We start from the raw sequence: 23038 nt of genomic DNA, 5'->3' as shown, positions 1-23038 counted from the left end.
GCGCGGATCTTAGCCTGCGTTTCCTCCGGCAGCGTGTCTTTTTTCTTTCGCCTATTTTGTGAAGTGTACAAAATATCGGTGAAATCCCAGCAAAATGCTTTCTTCATGACGAGCAAGGATTCGTCGAAGTATTCGTTCACGATAACGAAGTCCAGTTCGTCGACTAGTCGATCGAGTGTCCTATTAACAAGCGTTTTGTTGTCCCGCTGCATCAAATTCAGATCGGTGCTTAGATCAAAAGTTTGGCTGTTGTGCGCGAAATGCCAAATCACGTCCCCTCTCTTTTTCAGCGCATTAATGTATATTTCCGGCTGTCGGAGAAATTCGTTCATTGCATCGAGAGTAGAATTATTCTTATCAAACGTCAATTTCAAGGAACCATTTACTGTAATCATCTTGAAACGATCTTTGGCGAAGTCAGATATTGGTTTTCTGAAATTAAAATGATAATATGCTGACACCCATTGGTCGGCGGGATCGCGAACGCTCGAAACATAACGCGTGCCATTGGCCATGAACCGATCCAAGACATCGCGGTAAAATCGTACGTGAATCGCACTTGTGTCGTAATTCTTATATCTCGCGTAGTCTCCTTCTTTTACTCCGAGAGGTGGGAGCAATTTCTTGACCACGTCAGCTTTTCGTAAGTCCATTGATCTGTAAGTTCAAATTATGCAGTTATAGAAGTTGAATAATAAAATCTTGTTAAATAATCTATACAACGCACGAGTTCTCTTTTGTGATTTTTTTGCCCGTCAATAAACAAATAGGCGACGCAATTAAGACTCTTTCAAACTGTCAACATGGTCAATAAAGGGTATTTGTATGATCTATGATCACATGATGTTTAGGAGATCTTTTCCATTAAATTTATTATGATATCTGAGCGACTATAAACATTTGTCGATTAGCTTTATTTCCATAGGGGTTACATTTATTTACAGGGTCAAATTCACAACAAACACAAGGGACATGCATTAACAATGTATGTTTGACTTATAAAAGGGCATTCCAGATGAAATGCACGCCCGATGTACCTTAGAAATGGATCTAACAAGCCAGCGGAGAAGCAGAGGGCATTTAATTTGAACTGTTACAAAAACAATAATTATTGTTAATCATGGTGATTATTCAAGTGGCCGAGCAAATATTGTGATTTTGGTCCTCGTGGCCTTATGTATTTTTTTTTTTTGGGGGGGAAGGGCAAGACGCATAAACATTTTTGAAAAAAAAAATAAAATCAGAAGCGAGCGAATCGACCGAGCTTGTCTTGGGGCACTTTTGCATTGACTTAAGTGAAATTGAAGGAATTCGTGCACACTTTTGTTGAATTTTGTGAAAGTTTTCATTTACATGATTTTTTTTCAAGTTTTGTTGGGCAACTGCCCCCTGCCCCCCTTTGCGGCATACGGCCATGTGGTTCCTTTATATTTTGATACACCATCACGTGATACATTTCAGCCAATCATTTAATTAGCTACAAACAATAAATGACTGGTCACGTGTGATTGATTTCAGCCTATCATTTGATTAGAATCCATTTTTTTCAATTGCAGATGCATGTATAAATTGTTAATGAATATCCATCATGAGATAAGAAAGTAACTTATAGAAATAGAAGAGAAGATACAATTTGTTTTTACAAATCTTACATTACAGATGCAAGCTATAGGCCTAATTCGTAAAAAAAAAAGATGAGCGGGGACGGGGACAGATGGGGGTGGCAGAAGTTTTATTTGCAAACTTACTCGAAATGCCCCAAAACTCCATTTTTATTGAAGATAAAAGATGAATTATGGTAGAAGCCAAACCGGTTGAAGAGAGTTTCAAGCGTGGTGGATCCAGTCTTATGGGTCTTGATGTACACAACATGCTTGATGACGTCACAATGCGAACTCGGTTTACTCGATTGTGACGTATTTGCTTCTAAATACATGAACAGAGAGAGAATGTGAAAAGGATTTTTTTCCGATCCACGACGGATCAAGAACATTGAAGATGTATTGTCCAATGCCCTTCATGACAATGAACAACCAAGAGGTCTTTGTCGAAAATAATGTGAATCAAAGAAGTTTCGTTCGTCTTTGACTCTGGACAAATGACATATTTGCAATTTTTTGTCAGCTCGAAACACGAGACGAAACTGCTATTCTGGGTACCGTTTCATGAAAGGTGTCAACACTGACACGTCGTCTTTCTCTGACAGTGCCTCTAAGCCATTCAAAACCAACTGCACTAAAATTGTCAGCACTGAAATACAACTTTCATGAAACACCCACCCGGTTTACCACTTTTCGGCAAAGGTCTCCGAAATGCTTCATTGTCATTTGACGGGCATTTTCAGTGTTCTTGAAGGAAATTTATGGCATCCCTGCTTCATAGGGCCATGCATTTCGTCCAACAACCATTTTGTCCAATAACCATTTAGTCTAAAAACTATTTGGTCCAATATTCACCTCGTCTAATCACCAGTTCGTCTATGACCATTTCGTATCATAATCAGATGGTCTAATATCCTTTTCATTTTCATTCATTTCGCCCAATTAACACTTTAGTCCAATTAGACCAAATGGTATATGGACTAAATGGCTATTGGACCAACAGGTTATTAGACGAAATGGGGAGTGTACGAAATGACAAATAGACCATGTGGATAGTGGACGAACTGATGATAGACCAAATGATGGTATAGACGAATTGGCATTAGACGAAATGAAAATAAACCTTCTTAAATAGACCGTGCTTCGTCGACAGCTTTCATGAGACTCCCGTTGGGCCCGCGTTGCAAGAGGTGTGTTTAAATATGCAAATTAAAATATTAATTGCAAGTCCTGAACGGCGCTGTTGATTTGTTGGAAATCAAGTTGCAATTGATTTTTATATTTATAGTTTAAGTTTGATTCCAACTCTTTGTGCAATTGGTCCTTGAACAATCATATAGTTTTGTAATGTATTCTTTAAAAAAAATTCTTGATTAATTAAAACTCAACCCGCGAGATCAATAGCATTGTTTCCATATAATTATAACAGTTACCATATTTCCGATTAATACATTAGTCTAACCATAACTGGGTCAGGGGCCCATGGGTATTTAACGACAGGTTATCTTTTCGATTCATCCTTGTAACTATTATATTGCCCCCCCCCCCCCCCGTTATCATTTCTCTACTTACCTCTGTCGGATAATCGGATAGTAGTATCGCGTAGCCGGATAGTAATCTTCGATTCCATTCTTCTGTGTCTTGTTCACCGAGATGATGATTACTGACAAAATTGTCAAAAATCCAAACACACTCAGACACACTTTTTCATCCATGGTGATTTTTTTTTCTGTGATGAAAAATACATAATAACCCAAATGTCAGCAAGGGGTGTTTCACAAATTTGCGTGCGTTATAAAAAGGCATGACCGCATTGGTCTGGGGCCCGTTGCAGAAAGAGTTGCAATCAATCGCAACTTTAAAAATCATGCGTAACTTGATTTTCAACCAATCAACAGCGCGCATTTGGGACTTGAGATTGATATTTTCCGTTATTTTGACTTGCGTTTAAACGCAACTCTTTCTGCAACGGACCCCAGGTCTGAAAACAAAGACATATTCATTTCAAGTAATCCTATAATTATTCATTCAAAACATTCACCCCAAATTTACTATTCTATTTAGAATCTCTAAAAGTTTAGCTGTCGTGTCTGAAAGAAACGTATCAAAGTCAATAAAGTACATCTGTCTATAATTATAATTCCCACCCCCCCCCTTACAAAAAAAAAACTGACTGCATTCCTCACAACTAATTAGTTTATTCATTGAAAGTTAGCATGAAGTATAGCATCCTAATAGTCAGATGTTATATTTGAACAAGTGGAATGCCTCTGACGGTCTCACCTGCATCATGCGATTCAATATAGCAGCAGTGCTGTCTTTGAAAACTACTATAACTCGCACAAGATGTTCAGTGATACTTGGTTACTCTTATGTCCACGTTTTATGAACTAGACCAATACACTTACAGAGATATGATGGTAATTCAACAGATACCCCCAATATGGCCAAAGTTCATTGACCTTTGACCTTGGTCATGTGACCTGAAATGTGCTCAGGATGTTCAGTGATACTTGATTACTATTATGTCCAAGTTTCATGAATCAGATTCATAAACATTCAAAGTTATGATGGTAATTCAACAGATACCCCCATTCGGCCAAAGTTCATTGACCCTTAATGACCTTTGACCTTGGTCATGTGACGTGAAACTCATGCAGGATGTTCAGTGATACTTGATTGACCTTATGTCCAAGTTTCATGAACTAGGTTCATATATTTTCTAAGTTATGATGACATTTCAAAAACTTAACCTTAGGTTAAGATTTTGATGTTGATTCCCCCAACATGGTCTAAGTTCATTGACCCTAAATGACCTTTGACCTTGGTCTTGTGACATGAAACTCAGGCAGGATGTTTAGTAATACTGGATTAATCTTATGGTTAAGTTTCATGAACTAGGTTCATGTACTTTTTAAGTTATGCTGTCATTTAAAAAACTTAACCTTCGGATAAGATTTGGTGTTGACGCCACCGCCGCCGCCGCCGCCGTCGGAAAAGCGGCGCCTATAGTCTCACTCTGCTATGCAGGTGAGACAAAAACGTTTATTCAATTAAAATAAACGTATGCGATTAAAATAAAGATTTCCCCCTAAATTTAATATTGTAAAAAATAAATACATCCCACCATTTTTTACAAAAAGGGTTTATTTGTCATTAGAAACATTTGTATTAAGCGCTACATAAATGTTGCATATCATTATTATTATTTTACATTTTAAGTAAACATTTTGATTATGTCTGAAGTAAAGCGTTTTATTCCAATATACCCAATATACAAAAAAAAACATACAAGCCTATATGTATGATACAACGCAGACAAAATAGTCAGTGCGTGACGTCATCATCTCCCTCATTTGCATATAGAAACCAGGGTGTGCATTGAACTGTTTTGTGCACATATGAAAATGAAAAAAAATTTAATTTCACATCCAGATTTTGATGAGTTTTTCAATGTTACGCTTGTTCGTTGTTGCTTTATTTATACAAATCAATTTGTTTGGTTAGACCCCACCTTTTTTAATAATAGGTTGGGTCTACATCTACCGTAATTCATTAAAAAATATATATAGGTATACTCATCACACAATGTCACACAATGGATGACCTCGGAGTTTGTGTGTTTTTTGAGAACACAGGGCGATGGGTGAGGTAAGAAGTGTATAAGAAGAAAAATATTATCTTTCTTTTTCAACTCGATACGTCCAAGCCTTTTGGTATCAATGCCAGTTTTCATAATTTTCCATATTCGTGATTTATTTCCCACGTAGGCCTACCTCTTTGATTCTATGATAGATTGTAACATAATTATACAGATATTGCCTACCTAGAGTTTGAATATAACTTTTCATTTCCCGACGGAGTTGTATATTCCCCAAGGGATTATATTTATTTGTATTCACCCGAGGGAATAAATATAACACTGGATGGGAGGTGAAATATTATCTATTAGATAGACCATAAAATTAATAAATAATTAATAATATTTAATTAATAATTAAATGATTAATAATAATATATTTCCTCTTTTCCCTTTCCTGTTCTTTTTTCTCTCCATCAATTCTTTTTACTCGGTCGTGGATTTCATTGTTATTATCATAAGTATATTGATAATTATTATTACTATATTTCTATCATCATTATTATTACTAGTATTATATTATGATGATGATTATTGATATTATTATCATTATTATTATTATCATTATTTTATTCTGAATCCTAAGAATTAATGTTTAAATCTCAAACGATTTAAATTCATGTATTTTAGCTTTACATTCAAATCCACAAGGTTTAACAGTCATGTTTAGATCCAAATCCAAAGATCGAATAACTGCTACTCACAGCTTATCTGGATTTATTTTAGATCCTTCAAATCTACAGTGTACTGATTCAGTCATTGATAATAACATTCTGAGGGGATATATGTTTTACACACATGTATAAAATATATGCAATAAATATCCTGAGAATAAAAAAGGAAAGTGGGGGAATGGCAATCAGTCCAATTGCTGCATTTATTCATGACGATAATGTCCCGGGGGGGGGGGGGGCACTTCCATTGACGAGTGAATACCATGGGGTCTCGAAAAGCACCCTAAACACGTATTTTCCATATTCTGAATATGCACCCCTTAACAAGTATTGGCGTGTGAAACCCAACCCTTAACAAGTATTGGAAAAAAACGATATTCTTGGCAAGTATTCCCTGAATTGAACCAGTATAGCGATAATTATATATGCCACGGACGACGTCGTCGGTCGTCGGCTTTACCTTTACCTATCATTGGGTTTAGTACAGCCCGGTCACCTCCAAATCGTACTCGTAGTGTTGACTCTTGGGGCAAAAAGTACACCCTTTATAAAACATTTTAGTCTCCATTTTTTATACCCTCGCAAATTGGACCCTAAACACGTAGCTTTCCCACCGAAAATAGATACCCTTTTTTCATTATTTTAGTGTTTTTGACACCCTTATTACGTTACGTATGTAACGTGCCCTAGCTTGAAAAAGATATCCTTTTTACGTGTTTTTTTGGTCGCGCATGGTATCCACTCGTCAATATAAGTGCGGGGGGGGGGGGGGGGGCGGGTAATGTATACAGGTTTTCACAAAATATTGCAAAATGTTGTATCTCAAGAACTTTTATTTTTTAATCAACTTTTTATGAAATTTTCAGCATTTTGCTAGTTGAATTTCTTCTGTTAATGGCGATCGAGTCTTTTCACATTCTTGGAGGACACAGTTTGAAAAAATATGATAACAATATTATCACAGGGGTTGCGGACCGGTTTGGAAGGGGGGGGGGCTGACCATGCAAAAATCACAATCAGATGGTAATTTTAACGTTTTTGTACACGGTTTACTTCATTATTATAAACGAAGACATGCTAAGAACTTTTTTCACCGAAATAATGCAAAATGATGAAATGTCATCAAATCTTGTTATTCCTCGTCCGATTTTGATAAAACTTTTTACTCGTCGGATTTGACTCTATTTGAATTATACGATTCTCGGACACCTTCAAACGATAAAAATATGAATAATGAATAAAAGATGCAGTAATCCTACCTGCTTGGCGCGGCAGTACACATCAAGCTTCTTCCTCAATGAACGCAAGAAAGTTGGTTAGATGGTTATACATGTTCCGATGGTTGACTGATCTTAGTAGGAAAAGGATAACCCACGAAAGCTAGAAAGCTTATTTGCAGTGCATGGGGTCCTCGGCATGTGTAGAATAATGACAAAATGTGATAGGTCCGACTCGCAGTGTCGTTATAATTATGTGATGCCGAGTTCTATTTATTGTGATATCTAACACAAAAGAGAATGAGTAAATTAATAGGCATACTCGTCTTCAGTTCCGCAACTGAACGACTGGAGACCGGTTCAGCAAACTTCTCCCATAGCCTTTTGTGCAAAGCACCCCCTTCCGGCTGCATTGTAAGGGTGCGGTAGCCCCCCCCCCCCCCCCGGCATGCACTCATCTCCTATTCTGCAAGCACACATTCATATTTAACACTTTAACCAATTATATCATGTCTAGACTTGAGTGAAGACTAGACGCCAAACTCTATGTCTGTGCCTGCCACAGTACACAGTGAATCTAGTCTCACTACCTCAGACATAGCACTATGCACTTTGCGAAAACCACGTCGCAGGCGATGATGACGTCATTACGATTTGGAATTGATGTTGCCTTTGTTCCTACAGGGAGGCTCGAACCATGGACCTACTACTCAGGTCCAGGCTCGAACTTGAATTTCGATATCAGTATATAGTCCTATCACAATTCTGAATTCTGATTGCTAAGATTTTATTGATTAGAATAATACATTAAAAATAGACAAAATGTTTGTATATCAAAATATAAATGATAAAAACATTGTCATGTGTTCATACTCTCTTTCATAATTAAGGCGTTTGGGGAGGCTAGACTGCATTTTTGTATTTCATTTTAATTATTATTACCCACAATGCAGTTCGAGTTTTTCTGGCAATGAACTGGCCGAAATTATTGTTAGTCTTATTTCAGGCCATTTAACTTTTGATTGAGCTGGACAAGTACCCGATTAACATATCTAGTTTTGAATGTACAGTTAATTGTGACTAATGTCAGTGAATTAAAGCAAAATCTATCGTGGGATTGATTTTCGATGATTTTTTTGATGAGCTATGATTTAACACAGAGTGAATGGGGGTCTGTACTACTCATGTGCGCCGGGCTTTTAGCCTTGTGAGGTACCTATCATGATTGTAAAAATAAAGCTACTCCTTAGGACCATAACCAACCCCAGCATGTCCTGGGGAGTGTTTCATCAACATTTTCATCCGACAAGTTGTCAGATCTGACATCTTTCTCTGATGTTGATTGGCTGAGAGGTACTTTTACTATGGTAACTGTCTGATAAAATGGGACTTGTCGGATAAAACATCCGACAAGTCCTTTCATGAAACGCTCCCCTAATTTTAGCTCTTAATTCGAGCAGCCTATCGGAGAAAATGTGAGTTAACCCACCTCCCGTCCCCTTATAGGGCAGCGCCGGACCCTTTTCATCAAGAATTTCTACAACAAATTTACTGTACATACCAATCACATTTAATGATTTCAGTAGGTCCATAACAGGGGCGGATCCAGCCTTCGCCAATAGGGGGGCCCTGAATTTTTTAAGCCACATTTTCCCCGATCGGCCGCTCAAAGTTTTTGTTGTTTCTTTGAAGGGGACCGTAGTCGTAATAGTCACTTTTATGCTTTATTCTGACAAATCAACCTGAATATATACTAATCTCATAAGACTTATTTAAATAGTGCGAGCGCGAAACGCGAGCTTTTTTATTTCATGTATTTTTTCCTAAATGTTTGTGATCCTAAACAAGATGTGTATCCAACTAAATAATTACTGCGAGCGCGAAGCGCGAGCAGAAATTTATATAAATGTTTTGATCTGATAAAAAAAAAAGATCTAGTAACGGCTGCTTGTTAGCCATGAAGACGTTACATATTTCAACTATCAAATGATGCGAGCGCGAAGCGCGAGCTAACAATTTTTACCTGAAGAATGGAAATTCTAAGCACTTTTTGATATCGTGAAAAGGATAAGTAAATAACTAAATAATTGATGCGAGCGCGAAGCGCGAGCGGAAAAAAGAGATATATACCTAAAAATTGGATACTCTATTCATGTTTTGTATAATTTATCATGAAAAGGATGAGCAATTGGAAATCTTCCTACAATAATAATGCGAGCGCAAAGCACGAGCAGAAAAAATTTGAAAGTTTGTGATATGAAACTGGATAATGATTTAAATAGAAAACAAGCTGCGTATCTGATTTCGACATAGAATTTGGGTATTCTAAATAGCTTTTTATCATGAAAATCAATAAAGCAAGAGCGAAGCGCGGGCTATTTTTTTTTTTATATTCCGATCTGAAAAAGGGTATTTCAAGTACTTTGTAGGAAAATTGTGAGGTGGATATGGATCACAGTTTAAAAAAAGAGCTGATATGTTTCATTATGTCATCGTATGAAAATGATGACTATCTTCCTATTTCTCTTCCTAAGCGCGAGATTAAATTTGTCGATATTCCATTCTGAAGGAGGGACAATTTGATTATTAATTAATATCTTATTTATTAATCTAATAAGCCTAATGAGAGCGCGAAATCTGTTAATATTATGGCCTGAAAACTGGGCATTTGAAGCACTTTTGTAATTATGAATAAGATGCATATGAGTTAATATTTTTTCAACAGTCAATGCGAGCCCAAATCGCGAGCCGTAATTTTTCATGAACTGTCATGAAATGGGGATTTTAAGAGTTTGTTTTAGAATTGAATTTGAGATATACATAACTCACCAATCAAAATGCAAGCTTGCAGCTCTAGCATATACGCTTTGACATTCTGACCCGAATAGGGATATTTGAAAACTTTATGGAATACAGGAAAATAATATATAGGTACCTGACAAATCAAATATTTCGAGCGTGCAGCGCGAGCAGAAAATGTTAATATTCAGACCATAAAACAGAAAATTTTACAGAGCACTTTTTAAAAATCGATTTGTAAATCAAACAAAATAACGAAAGTTCGATTTCCGAGCTGAAATATGTTTTGTATATTGACTTCAAAATTTGATATTTGAAGCTCCAAATTGAGCAAGATAAGTAAATCACATAAAAGGCAATGCGAGCGCGATCGAAAATTTGATATAGTTACATGAAAGATTTTTTAAAATTATTTTCTAAGTCTTCCCCTCATCTTGTTTTATTCACTCGTCTTCCTCCTCTTATGTTTCCCCTTCTTTTTTCTCCTCTCTTTTCCCTTCTTTTTCTTTTCTTTTCTTTCTTTCCCCCTTTTTTTCTTTTCTTGCTCCGCCAATAGGGGGGGGGGGGGGCGGACCCCTCGGCCCCCCTGGATCCACCTATGCATAAAACTATTATCGTGTTTGTGCAAGCGCATTTGAATTTGATGAATTGACGCAATCTCACTCATTTGCCACACCTGGCGAAAAAGGATTTTCAGTATGTTCATTGGTTGTAATATAGGTCCATGGTTTGAATGAGATGAGAGTGCTATAAAACAGCCTTTCTCATTGGATATTACTCCATAAAAAAGCTGTGTCTTATACAGAGATAACATGGCGGTTCTCAGAATACCAAAATGAATAGATTGGAATGCAAGGGTACTTCATCTTATTATGATTTTCACGGAGTTTTTTTTTATCTCAACATACTACTCATTAAATCACGACGAGCTGCTTCATACTTGTTATTAAAATTTGTGATACAAATTAAAATCTGATGAACTGCACTTCAAAGCATTTCGAATCCCTGACCCGAGCTCCCCGGCCGCAATTAACAAGATAAAGGGGCACCCTTCTTCATGCTCGTTGTAATACGCTTCGCGCACATTTAATTTTAATTTCTTGGTGGATACTTGTCCCAAAACAAATCGACTTTTTGAATTTCAACGACTCATCATATTTTCTTCTTGTCCCAAACAAATCGACTTGCCAAAGTTCAACAACTAATGATTTGATTAAATTGTATTCTTTCCCCAAACAACGCGACGTTTCCCAAACAAGTTTGAACAACTCGTCGTTTTTCTTCTTGTCCCTAACAAGTCGATTTCTAAGTTTAAACACGTTGTCTTCTTGTCCCAAACAAGTTGATTTCTAAGTTTCAACACGTTGTCTTCTTGTCCCAAACAAGTTGATTTCTAAGTTTCAACACGTTGTATTCTTGTCCCAAACAAGTCGATTTCTAAGTTTAAACACGTTGTCTTCTTGTCCCAAACAAGTCGATTTCTAAGTTTCAACACGTTGTCTTCTTGTCCCAAACAAATCGATTTTTAAGTTTCAACACGTTGTCTTCTTGTCCCAAACAAGTTGATTTCTAAGTTTCAACACGTTGTATTCTTGTCCCAAACAAGTCGATTTGTAAAGTTTCAACACGTTGTCTTCATGTCCCAAACAAAATTGAAATTGAAATTGGAACTGTTACTGATATTGGAAATTTAATTGGAATTGGAATTAAAGTCAGTACTATGAATAAAGTAAATAAATACATTTTCACAGCATCAACTTTCCATTGTAATTATCATCGTTATATTATACCTACTATCATTGGCGGCGGGAGCCAAAAATTTTAGGGGGGGACCACAAAATTTTTTGACAAGCAAAAAAAAAAATGTTATCAACCAAAAAATTTAGGGGGGACGCAGAAAAAAAAATTGACAAACAAGCAAAAAAAAAAAAAAAGGTTATCAACTAAAAATTTAAAATTTAGGGGGGGGACACGTCCCCCCTATGCCTACTATTGTTATTTTCATTGTCAATATTGTTTCTATATATCACCACAGTACAGTAAAGTTTCCGGGGTAAACCTGGGGCCCATCTTACAAAAGGTTGCGATTGATCTGATCAATCGCAACTATGGAAAGCCAGCAAAGTCAACATATTTTATGCATGATTGTTCAAAAGAAATTCTATACATGATGCATATTCATAAATTCCTCGATTTCTCGACAATTTAGTGTGTTCTCCCTTGTTTACAAAGGACATTTTGCAAAGTTCCTGTAGAAAAAATTATGACACTGATGGATTTCCATTGATTAGATCAATCGAAACTCTTTGTAAGACGGGGCCCAGAGCTGCAGCCCAAAGGGAAGGAGGGGGGGGGGGGGGGGTCGCTGTAAAACATAATTTTATCATTGAGAAATTAAATAGATTAAAAAAAAGAATTCATTTCATTTTTTCCAAGTAAAACAGTCATACACATATATGCGCAGCCAAAAAGCAGAGGTAGAAGAATATCACAATACACGCAGCATAAAACAATAATGTAATAATAATAAAACTAATGGTACATTAAGAAAAATACAGTGTACATTATGAAATTATGGTGAAAATACGCAATTCAGCAGTTATTTAGGAGATTGATGAAATATAAACGATGTTTAAACGGGAGGTCTTGCATTTGTATTACATGTACTTTTGATTATTGCGTAAAGTCATGCCAACAACGTTGATTTCCGGTAACCAGGGCCCCGTCTTACAAAGAGTTACGATTGATTCAATCAATCGTAACTCTATGGAAATCCATCAGTGTCATAATTTTTTCTAGAGGAAATGTGCACAATGTCCTTTGGAAGCGCCGTGGTGTAGCGGTACTGACTCTCGCCTTGTAATCAGAGGGTCGTGTGTTCAAACCCCACATGGCCTAGCGTCCTTTGGCAAGGCGTCAATCCACACTTTGCCACTCTCACCCAGGTGCTAATTGGGTACCGGTAGGAAACAACCGTCATTGTGGTTGGTTTAGCAAGTGTGCGCCTAACAGGCTGCTTGAAATGCTATGAATCCAGTGCAGGCGCATAGCCAGGGGGGCGGTCCCCCCCCCCCAAAAAAAAAAAGAAGGGGAAAAGAGAGGAGAAAAGGAAAAGCGAAGGAAGGAAAGGGAAGAAATGTAGCTTTGTGGGTTTTTCTTTTCATTCTTTTTTTTTTCCTAAAAAAAAGAATCTCCTTTACTCTTGCTCTAAATTTATATACATGAATTTTACTTCCGCGCTGCGCGCGGTTAAATGACAATATTGCAGTTCTCCTTTGTCTCCCTCACCCTTTCTCTAACCCTGTTTTTCCATCTCAGCTATGTGTATTTCTTGCCAGTCAAAGTTGAAATATATACATTAGGGCATGAAACTAGAGTAAGGATAGGCCAAAGTATATGAAGTTATCTTTTTTTTAATTGATCGCGCAACTTCTGGTCGGGTCGGCTCCGGGCGGGTAAAATCTTTACATCAATTTCTGCCGTCATATCACCTCCATATAGGCAAATTTTCCCGCTTTTCAGCTCATTACTAAACAACTATAATTTGGGGACAAACAGGTTTCTATTTAAAGAGAGGAAGGTACAAAATTCGTGTCGTATTAAATAAAAAAAAGTACAATATTTTTTTTTATCAAATTCTACTTAACTTCATGTCATTTCCCTGCACATTCATCTCCTGTCCTGTTTTGCGCCCTCAGTTTGAAATTTTGACACTTGAGTTTCTTTATCATTCAAAATGAAGCGCATCAGAATTAGTCAAAGAAATTATATATCATCCTGTTTTATATAATTTCAATAAATCACAGAAGTTTCAACTTTTAAAATCAATTGAATTATAGAGCCGATGGTGGTATTAGAGATATCTGCATTTTATGAAACGTCCGCCCTTTGAAATGTCAGTTTCATTGCTCTGCACGGGGAGGAATATCTTCCTCCCGGCATATCCTTCTTCTCCTCTGTTTTGCGAGTTTAAATATGCACTGTTGCTAAATTGTTTGTAATCAAATCTGATCTTTCCAAGGGAAGTATTCAATATAACTTAGAGGATACTCTTTTCTCGGGACCCTTTACTTTGAAAAAAAAATTTGATAAAACGCTTTAGCTTCCGCGCTTCGCGCGGGGTTAATATTATTTTAAATTCCTCCATTCGATCCCTGTTTGTGCGTTCACAATCACTTTTGAAAACAAGGTTCAAAATCACAATATAGTCAACTGAATTGGGGCTGATATAGATACTAGAGACAAGAGAGACGGTTCCTTTTCATTTTAATTTATGAAACACCGAAAGCTTCGCGCTTCGAGCGGGAGGGGGAAACTCCCCCTCCCTGCACCCACCCCCTAGAATGCGCGCTTGCGCTCTGTAAGTGTTGGCACGTTGGCACGCTTTGCGTGCATTTACCGCCCCCTCCAAAAACGAAATCCTGGCTACGCGGTTGATCCAGTGACCGGGGTCATAATAATTTTGAAGCGCTTTGAGCAGTCGTAAATTGATAAAGTGATATGTAAATGCCAATTATTATTATTATGAATTTTCAAAACAACGATGAATGCATGAATATACATCATAGCTAGAAAATATTTTGAACAAACATGCATAAGAGATGTTGACGTTGCTGGCCGTCCATAGTTGTGATTGATCGGATCAATCACAACTCTTTGTAAGACGGGGCCCAGTTCTTACAACATGCATGGGCCTTGGCAAAATCATAACATAATTGTTCACGTCTATCTTTTAGTGTATCCAGTTTCCATCTTTTTTATAGTATCTTCATAGTTCAAATAACTTTTGCCTCGGATAATTTTACAAACTCTTTTCGGGATTCTTTCTATTTTTGTCCATGCATGGTCTAAACATGCTAAAGTTAAACTTCCATTAAACACAGGAACACAATCTAAACAGGATATCCGATATATTTGAATAAAGTCAGAAATTGGTCATTTACATTTTCACTAATTTAAACATATTATAAAACTTTTTATTGCACTTTTTTACATTTCATTTTATACGAAAGTCACGTTTTAAATTATGTTGGATATAAACTCTCAAGATATTTAAAGTATCAACGTAAGGTAGTTAATGTCACAGGGGCCGCGGAACGGTTTTCAAAGTGGGGGGGCTGACCATGCTAAAAATCACAATCATATGGTAATTTTTAAGTTTTTGTACACAGTTTTGGAAAAAAAGTGGGGGGGCTGAAGCCCCCCCAGCCCCCCCGGTTCCGCGGCCCCTGAATGATAAAAGAGAATCGTGTTCACAGTCATTATTTCACGTGATCTCAAATCTCAATTTTGACATATAATCCTACGGATAAAAAAATCAAATGCGTGTGACCTATACATTGCAGTATGCTAAAAGATCTGTATTTTCTGTCTATTATAGACATGCCAGAACGACCCTTCAATTCTATCTGCCATTAATTTGCAATACAGGTTTCCGTTGGTCTTGGATCTTATATTGAGCATCTTCGAATTATATCCCTTTAGATAAGACATTCCTACATCAGAACACTCTGACTTGACGTCATTCAACATTTGTCTGAAATGATCCAAGTCTTTCTTGAAATCCGGTCCGTAACCCTCGATCTTTTTCCACAGAGATTCATTGAAGCGCCGATGAAGGAGCGTATCTGCTCGGTTAAACGCGCGGATCTTAGCCCGCGTTTTTTCCGGCAGCGTATCCTTCACTGCTCGCCTATTCTGTGGAATGTACAAGATATCGGTGAAATCCCAGCAAAATGCTTTCTTCATGACGAGCAAGGATTCGTCGAAGTATTCGTTCACGATGACGAAGTCCAGTTCGTCGAGTAGTCGATCGAATGTCCGATTAACAAGCGTTTCGTTGTGAACCTGGTCTGGTTCAAGATCCGTACTTAGATCAAATGTTTGACTGTTTCGTGCAAAATGCCAACGTATATCATCCCCCCTCTTTTTCAGAACATCAATGTATACCTCCGGTGTTCGGAGAAATTCATTAATTGTATCGAGCGTTGAATTCTTTTCATCAAATGGTAATTTTAAGGAGTCGTTTATTATGATCATCTGGCCATTGGAGTCCGCTACTTTTGAGATAACTTTTCTGAATCCAAACTGATTAAAGGCTGACTCCCATTGGTCGGCTGGATCGCGAACGCTCGAAACATAACGCGTTCCATTGGCCATGAACTGATCTAAGACATCGCGGTAAAATCGTACGTGAATCGCACTTGTGTCGTAATTCTTATATCTCGCGTAGTCTCCTTCTTTTACTCCGAGAGGTGGGAGTAACTTTGTGACCACGTCAGCTTTTCGTAAGTCCATTGATCTGTAATTTCAAATTAAGCAGTAGTTATATGATAGATGTATATTCACAATCCATGAGTTCCATAAATTGCATGTAATTTACTGTCAAAACTTACTTGTGTCTTAATTTCCACTTCAGTAAAACAATAAGAGAAAACAAAAGCTGCAACATTAGAATATAGAAGTTTCATATGTTATCCACCGAAAGGGATGGGTAAATTGCTCTAAAGCCCAAGCGCACGCTATGCGATGTCATTGCGCTAGGATCCGTTTGCACCAAATTGCCAGTCATATCTCGGTGGAATCGCATCGCAGATATAGTCCAGGATAGGCCCCATAGAAAATTGACCAAACCTTGTTTTTTTTATATGTATATACAATATTTTTTTATGGTTTCTTGTCAATTCGAGGGTGCTGATCACGAATCTGGATGATGCCACTCGTGTAACCTTGAGCATTTTCCGCAAATTGGCAAAATCCAATATGGCCGCCAAAATATGCAAATTACCCATGAAAATCATAAAATTGTCCGCACATTGGCTGTGAAATGCATGAAATTGTGTGGCAGGAGTGAAATACAATCTTAGAAAATGATTTTTGACAAAATATTTATTTTCCTGATATTCAAAATGGCCGCCATAGGCCAATGTATACTATTATGTACAATATGAATAGGGAAAACTAATTTTCACAAAAATGAGCACTAAACTGCAAAAATCGCGATGTATGAACGAAGTAATACATGCAAATCATCATTACTAACGAGATATATCATTTATATTATGTCATATATGGGAACACTGCTGTATTTTGATATCTAAAATAGCCGCCACTGGCCCAAAGAGTATACAATGGCAATGGCCGGGGCAAAAAAAATGACAAGATTGAGCACTAAAATGCATATCATTAAGATAAACGAGTGGAATACTGATTAAAAACATAATTGTTAATATGCCATTGATGTGATAAATGCTGTATTATGAAATTCAAAATGGCCGCCATAGCCCCTATATTCATCATGTACAATGCAAATGGAGAAACTAATTTTCACACGAGTAAGAAACATATAATGCATGTAATCATGGGTGTCGATCACGGGGGGGATGGGGGCTTCTTTGTGAACAAAGAGAACACGGTGAAGTTTCCAGAGAACAATGAATGCATGAATATACATCAGAGTTAGACTCATATTTTGAACAAACATGCATAGTTGATGTTGACGTTGCTGGCCGTCCATAGTTGTGATTGATGGGATCAATCCTGGATCAATCGCAACTCTTTGCCCAGCGCACACATTTACTACTGCTCTGTAACGCCTTGCATTTTCGTGGCACCTCCTCCGTACGCAGCGCACGCAGCAAATTGGTCGTGACGTCATCGTATCGGACAAATCAGATCAAATTATCAAAATCGCAGAACACAGGAAGATTGGGCATGTCAAAGGTACTTGATTTGATGGGATAATTCTGCAATTGTAATTATTTGATTTGTGACGTCATATGCGAGCAGCTTTTCTACATATCGTCTGGAAAAAATCAATTAAATGTCATTTTCTCAGAAAAGTGAAAAGGATTTTTACTGTACCTTCAGTATATTAAATCACACCCGTTTCTCAAAAAAAAGTCACCACGAACCATTAAAAAAAATGAAATATACGCATTTTATATTACATAACTTATTGGGCAGCTGCTCGTTTATGACGTCACAAGTCCAAAACTTTGAATTCTAATAACTTTCTTATTCTTAATGGATTTTCCTCAAACCTTCACCAATATTTTTGTTATTTATTATTTTTTTTGCTATATTTGCAACAAACTTTTCTTCAGGGTGAACGTCCCCTTAATGTGCCCCTCCCCCTCTGCATTTACACCACATATCTGCTATTGTCAGCGGCGTAACAGGGGTCAGTGGCCAGGGGGGGGGGGGGGCAAGAGCCAAAAATTTCCCGGTCATATCATGGTATGAACAGGTGTAATGGTGTAATGAGGCGACTATTTTGAGAAGGCCAGATATTGCGTATCAGGCAGAATTTATCTATTAAAAAAAGTTGCGAGCGAGCGAAGCGAGCGAGCAAAAATTTTGACCTTTTTAATAAAAAACTCAAATTTTGTGATAGATTTTGACATGATATCCAGAAAATAATATATTTCACTCTTCTCTCTTTAGATTCCTTTTTTGTGGTCTGTACGCCACTGTGAACAGGATTCTGTGCGGCAGTAGCGTGAAGAGCAAAAAAAAAAAACCGAAGGGCGCATTATAGCACATGTGCTAAAAAGCTGCTTTATATAAGTCCCGAGCGAGCGAAGCGAGCGAGAAAAAATCACCTTTTCCTGAGAATCTAACTTTGAGCTATTTTTTATTCAGTAAATAAAATCATATCCTACACTTTCATAGTTTCCTTTGCTTTTCTTTCCCCCTTTTTTGTTGTTCTTGTTTGTAGGACTTTTTGAAGCCATGGCCCAACCCTTCCATACGCTGTGCTGTGCGGCTGGGGTCCGGGGCGGAGCCCCCGGAACTTCTTGATATCAAAGCCATTTAAACCTCGCAGATTGCCGCTATTTTAATCAAATCGCGGGCATATACAGAATATAGCTTAATTTTACACAACACATTTATTCAACCCAGTTGCGTAATGAACCATATATTTTGAGGGAGCAAAACATTGCAATGTGGGACAAATTTGTAAAAAGTCGCCAGCGTGCAAAGCGAGCTGGGAAAAAAAATGCCTATTGAAATTAAATTCTAATTATGTGATATATTTTTCCATTATATTCAGCAAATAACACCTTTTATTGTTTCCATTCATTTCATTATACGTTGTCTCATTATTTGATTTCCTCTTGGGTGTGGAACCAAGAACCCCCCCCCCCCCGCCTGTCTGCCAGTGATTGAATGGGGGGCGTTATAGAGCCATTTGAAGGATATAAATGAAGAGCCCCTACTGCGTGGGGTCTGGGGCAAAGCCCCGGTAGCTAATTTGCATAACAAGATTTAGCCCCGCATTTAGCAAGCTTGAAGCACAATGTTGTATGCAGTCCATTAGCTTTTGACTAATTACATTCTACCTTTGTTTCCCGCAATTGTTTGCCATTTTGTCGTCTTTTGATCTATTTCCCACTGTGCTATTGCATTACATAGGCCTATTTCGGAATGATTTGCTCTTTCTCAGATGTTCTTCTTTCGTACATTTTCCCGCTTTTCTTCCTTTTCCATTTAAAAAAAGTTTTTTCTTCGTTTTCTTTTTACTTTTCCCTTTCCTTTTCCTCCTTTCCTTTTCCCCTTTCCCTTGCTTTCTCCCTCTTTTTTTTTCTTTTTCCCGTTTTTCTTTTTTTTTTCCCGGTGAAATCCGCCAGGGGGGGCAACTTGCCCCGCCTCCCCCTCTGCATTTACACCACATCTCTGCTATTGTTCGAGAAAGGGAATGAATCAGGGGCATCGGAATGGTTTTGAAAGTGGGAGCCGAGTCGAAAGTATGAGGGGGGGGGGGGGGGCTGACTATGAAAGAAGAATTTTGATTGGTTCCTAGTCAGTCTACTGAGCAAAATGCGCATGCAACGATGATTTTGATAGGCCATTTCATTTTACCCATTATTCGCCCACCTATCACGGAAAAGCGATGTTTACTTTTACGTTTATGTAAACCGTTTTGGAAAAAGGGGGAGCTGAAGCCCCACTAGACCCCCCCCCCCGGCTCAGCAGCCCATGTGAATGAGGGAGAGGGGTTGGGTGATATTGATACAATTAATACCTTGGTCACATTTGCTCTACGGCGGCCGTACGGCGAGTCGAAACAGCCGTTTTAACATTTTTTGTACCAGCTACATATATGTGGTTTGAAGTAAAATTAATAAAACGGCTGTTTTCGACTCGCCGTACGGCCGCCGTAGATCGAGCAAATGTGACCAAGCTATAAGGGTGAACTTACTCGAAATGCCCCAAAGCTCCATTTTTATTGAAGATAAAAGATGAATTATGGTAGAAGCCAAACCGGTTGAAGAGAGTTTCAAGCGTGGTGGATCCCGTCTTATGGGTCTTGATGTACACAACATGCTTGATGACGTCACAATGCGAACTCGGTTTACTCGATTGTGACGTACTTTGGTCCAAAGGCCTTTTCAAAGAGAGAATGCGGAAAGTTAATCGGTTTCTATCTAACAAGTTTAATTCGCGCAGGTTTTTCTGGATGAGAACCATGGGTGTCGATCACGGGGGGGGGGGGGGGGGATGGGGGATATATCCCCCAATATTCAAGTGGGGTGGCCTGTATTATCATCCCCCCAGTAATTTAGGGTACAAAAATTATAATAATGATGATGAAATAATGAAAAGTTTGATCATGATGATCATAGTGATGATTATAGTATGCCATCAATAAGTTTGTTTCCCTCGCAATTTGTGTATATTGTTATTAAATAAAAACATTCTTTTCTAGGACTTTTAAACAGATGAATAGAGGTTCAAGATGAAAAAGAATTAAATGTTTATGTATATGATATTTTTAACACATGACATAAAAGGACCCCGACGAAAAACAACTTTTGTTGATAGGGTGTTCCATCCCACCAGTGGTGAATGAATTACTTTTAATAAATCAATTAATTCAAAAGGGTGGAAAAATAAACGGGAGTAAAAGTGTGGCAAGATAAACGGGGAAAACCCCATGGACGTAAATCCCAGAGGGGTAGATCTTGAAAAAGTACAAATAACTTTTCTCAGATTTACCCCTCCCCACATCCAAGTGCATGATGATTGTCCCAGTTAATCTACAACCCTTTTGAATATCACTTCATTTTTGTTATGTAAAATAAGTAAATCGCCAGGCATCGCTGTCATAAAAAGTTATTGTAACCAAATTCCAATGCGCGAAATTAACAAGCTACCAAGAATTTCTCTTTGCGCATATCTAACAAAACGCGCTGGTCATAAAACATGTAAAAGCTCTTGAGCAAACTATCCTGATTATATCGCGGACATATCTGAGGCTAAAAATTGATGCAAAGCGCAAAAAGTATTCCAAACTAACAAACTTCTTTCAAGCAAGGAGCTTCTCCTTGTTTCAAGCAACCCCAAGCAAGAAAGCAGAAAAAGAAATGAGAAAGGAATCTGAAAGTCCGCTGCAAGAAAAAGAAACAGCTAGTATAAGTGAATTAGAATCGGCATCAACTAGCACAACAGTGGAAAGAGGAGGTGAAGAAATCTTCCATGATGATGAACCAAATCACCCTCAAGATTGTTCGATCATTCCCCCAAAAGAGACAAAATCACAAAAAAAATACTTTCAGAAGAAGTGGTTTACCAGATATCCATGGCTCCATTACCAACCGGAGATCCAAGGAGTGACTTTAGTCCGGGTTATAATTGAGCAAGGTGCCACAAGAAAAAGGAGAAATTTTCATATAGTGCTTCTAGACCAGTTTTTTACGCTGAATATGAATATATGAGGTAACCAGGCTGTATCCTGAAAATTAACCCGTGAGGGCGCTTTTTTCAAAATGGCCGCCAAATTTTCAGAACATTTGAATTTTCGTACATAGATTTTGACATAAATATTCCATTGCCACAAAATTAGTGTCATATGAAAGACAAATAAATTTTCTACAATTTGGTACTATTTATAGGGGATAAGTAGGTCATTTGGCTGAGATTTTAAGTAGAAAACTACATTTTTTGTCATTTTTTCCCAAAAATTGAAAATTGAGCAAATACATGATTTTACATAATTCTAAGAAAAATGAATGAATTACCTTGAAATGTTCCAGAAAACTTTATTGATATACTATTATCGTGTGGATGAAATTCCAACTCTGTATCATTCTTCTTAGCAAATTTATAAGGTATCAAACTTGAATACTTCAATTTCAGAAATGTCGCTTTTTGTATGCATTTCCATAGACTAATACGTATAACATGTACTGTACATGTATAATATGTATAATGTATAGTTTAATAAAATTTAAATGCAATTATCTCCGCTTTTTAACCACTTGGAGAGTTAAGAGTAGGCTTTTCTCTATCAGCTACATAAAACAAAATGTTGGCACATCAAGGCCTGACCCTCTCATGGGGTGGGGGTGTCGAAGTCACCCCCCTTGCCCTTGGCTATATCATGTTGTTGTATATTGCCTATTTGTTGGAAAAATCTCTGTTTTTTGGAGCACCCATTGAAGCAAAAACAGGCATTTCTGCTATACAGAACAGTCACTTTGATTGCTTTGAAACCACTTGGAGAGGAAAGAGTATATAGGCTTTGTTCTACCAGCTACATACAAAGTGGCACATCGAAGCCTACCCCTCTCGGGGGGGGGGGGGGTTTGCTTAATATTGCCAATTTATTTGAAAATTCACAATTTTGGACCCAACATTGAGGCCAAAAATCGTTTGTGCTTTGTTGTACACCCCATTTTATTGATTTGAAACCACTTAGAGAGGAAAGAGTAGAGTTTGTTCTACCAGCTACATATAAATAAGCACTGACACATTGAACCCTAGCCCTCTCATGGGCTATCTAAGTCACCCCCCTCTATATCATGTATATTGCTGATTTATTGGATATTTCACCATTTTGGATCACCCATTCAGGCAAAAGCGCGTTCCTACTATATAGTACAGCCAATTTTATTTTCTTGCAATGACTTGGAGAGGAAAGATTAGGCTTTGCTCTATCAGCTACATATCAAGAAGTGTTGGCAAATCAAAGCCTATCCCCTTCAGAATGTTCAGGGGGCTGTAGAATTTACCCCACCAATTTTCGGTAATTGACTATCTATTGGACAGTCACAATTTGCATCACCCATTGAGGCAAAGGGCGTTTCTACTATATAGTACAGC

General features: G+C 37.7%; 2 protein-coding genes across 2 annotated transcripts in view; both read right to left on the bottom strand.

Moving 5' to 3' along the window:
* LOC129263093 (galactosylceramide sulfotransferase-like) overlaps positions 1-1936 on the bottom strand; it is a 2635-nt gene extending 699 nt beyond the window's left edge. Inside the window, exons 1-2 of the mRNA XM_054901015.2 lie at positions 1749-1936; positions 1-657 (exon numbers count right to left, since the gene is read on the bottom strand). The exon at positions 1-657 is cut by the window's left edge and continues 699 nt beyond it. Coding sequence (XP_054756990.2) covers positions 1-657; positions 1749-1936 — 845 coding nt within the window. The remainder of the gene's footprint in view (positions 658-1748) is intronic.
* Positions 1937-15149: 13213 nt separating this feature from the next.
* On the bottom strand, positions 15150-21517 carry LOC129263091 (galactosylceramide sulfotransferase-like). Its single transcript, XM_064100486.1, has 3 exons — positions 21507-21517; positions 20136-20321; positions 15150-16232 (listed from the first exon to the last, which is right to left on the bottom strand). Exons 1-3 carry the CDS (start codon positions 21515-21517, stop codon positions 15281-15283), a joined length of 1149 nt encoding a protein of 382 aa, XP_063956556.1. The 3' UTR covers positions 15150-15280.
* Between the last annotated feature and the right edge of the window lie 1521 nt (positions 21518-23038).

This window comes from Lytechinus pictus, chromosome 6 (genome assembly GCF_037042905.1).
Source record: "Lytechinus pictus isolate F3 Inbred chromosome 6, Lp3.0, whole genome shotgun sequence".
In the NCBI taxonomy this organism is placed as follows: domain Eukaryota; kingdom Metazoa; phylum Echinodermata; class Echinoidea; order Temnopleuroida; family Toxopneustidae; genus Lytechinus; species Lytechinus pictus.
Note: the sequence above shows the minus strand (reverse complement) of the source record. Positions and strands in the feature narration are given on the sequence as shown.

Excerpts from the sequence above, each read along its gene's own strand:
- LOC129263091 (XM_064100486.1), bottom strand. Across the intron at positions 16,233-20,135 it reads GGAGCTTTGGGGCATTTCGA|ATCAATGGACTTACGAAAAG; the intron begins GTAAGTTCACCC and ends TTGAAATTACAG.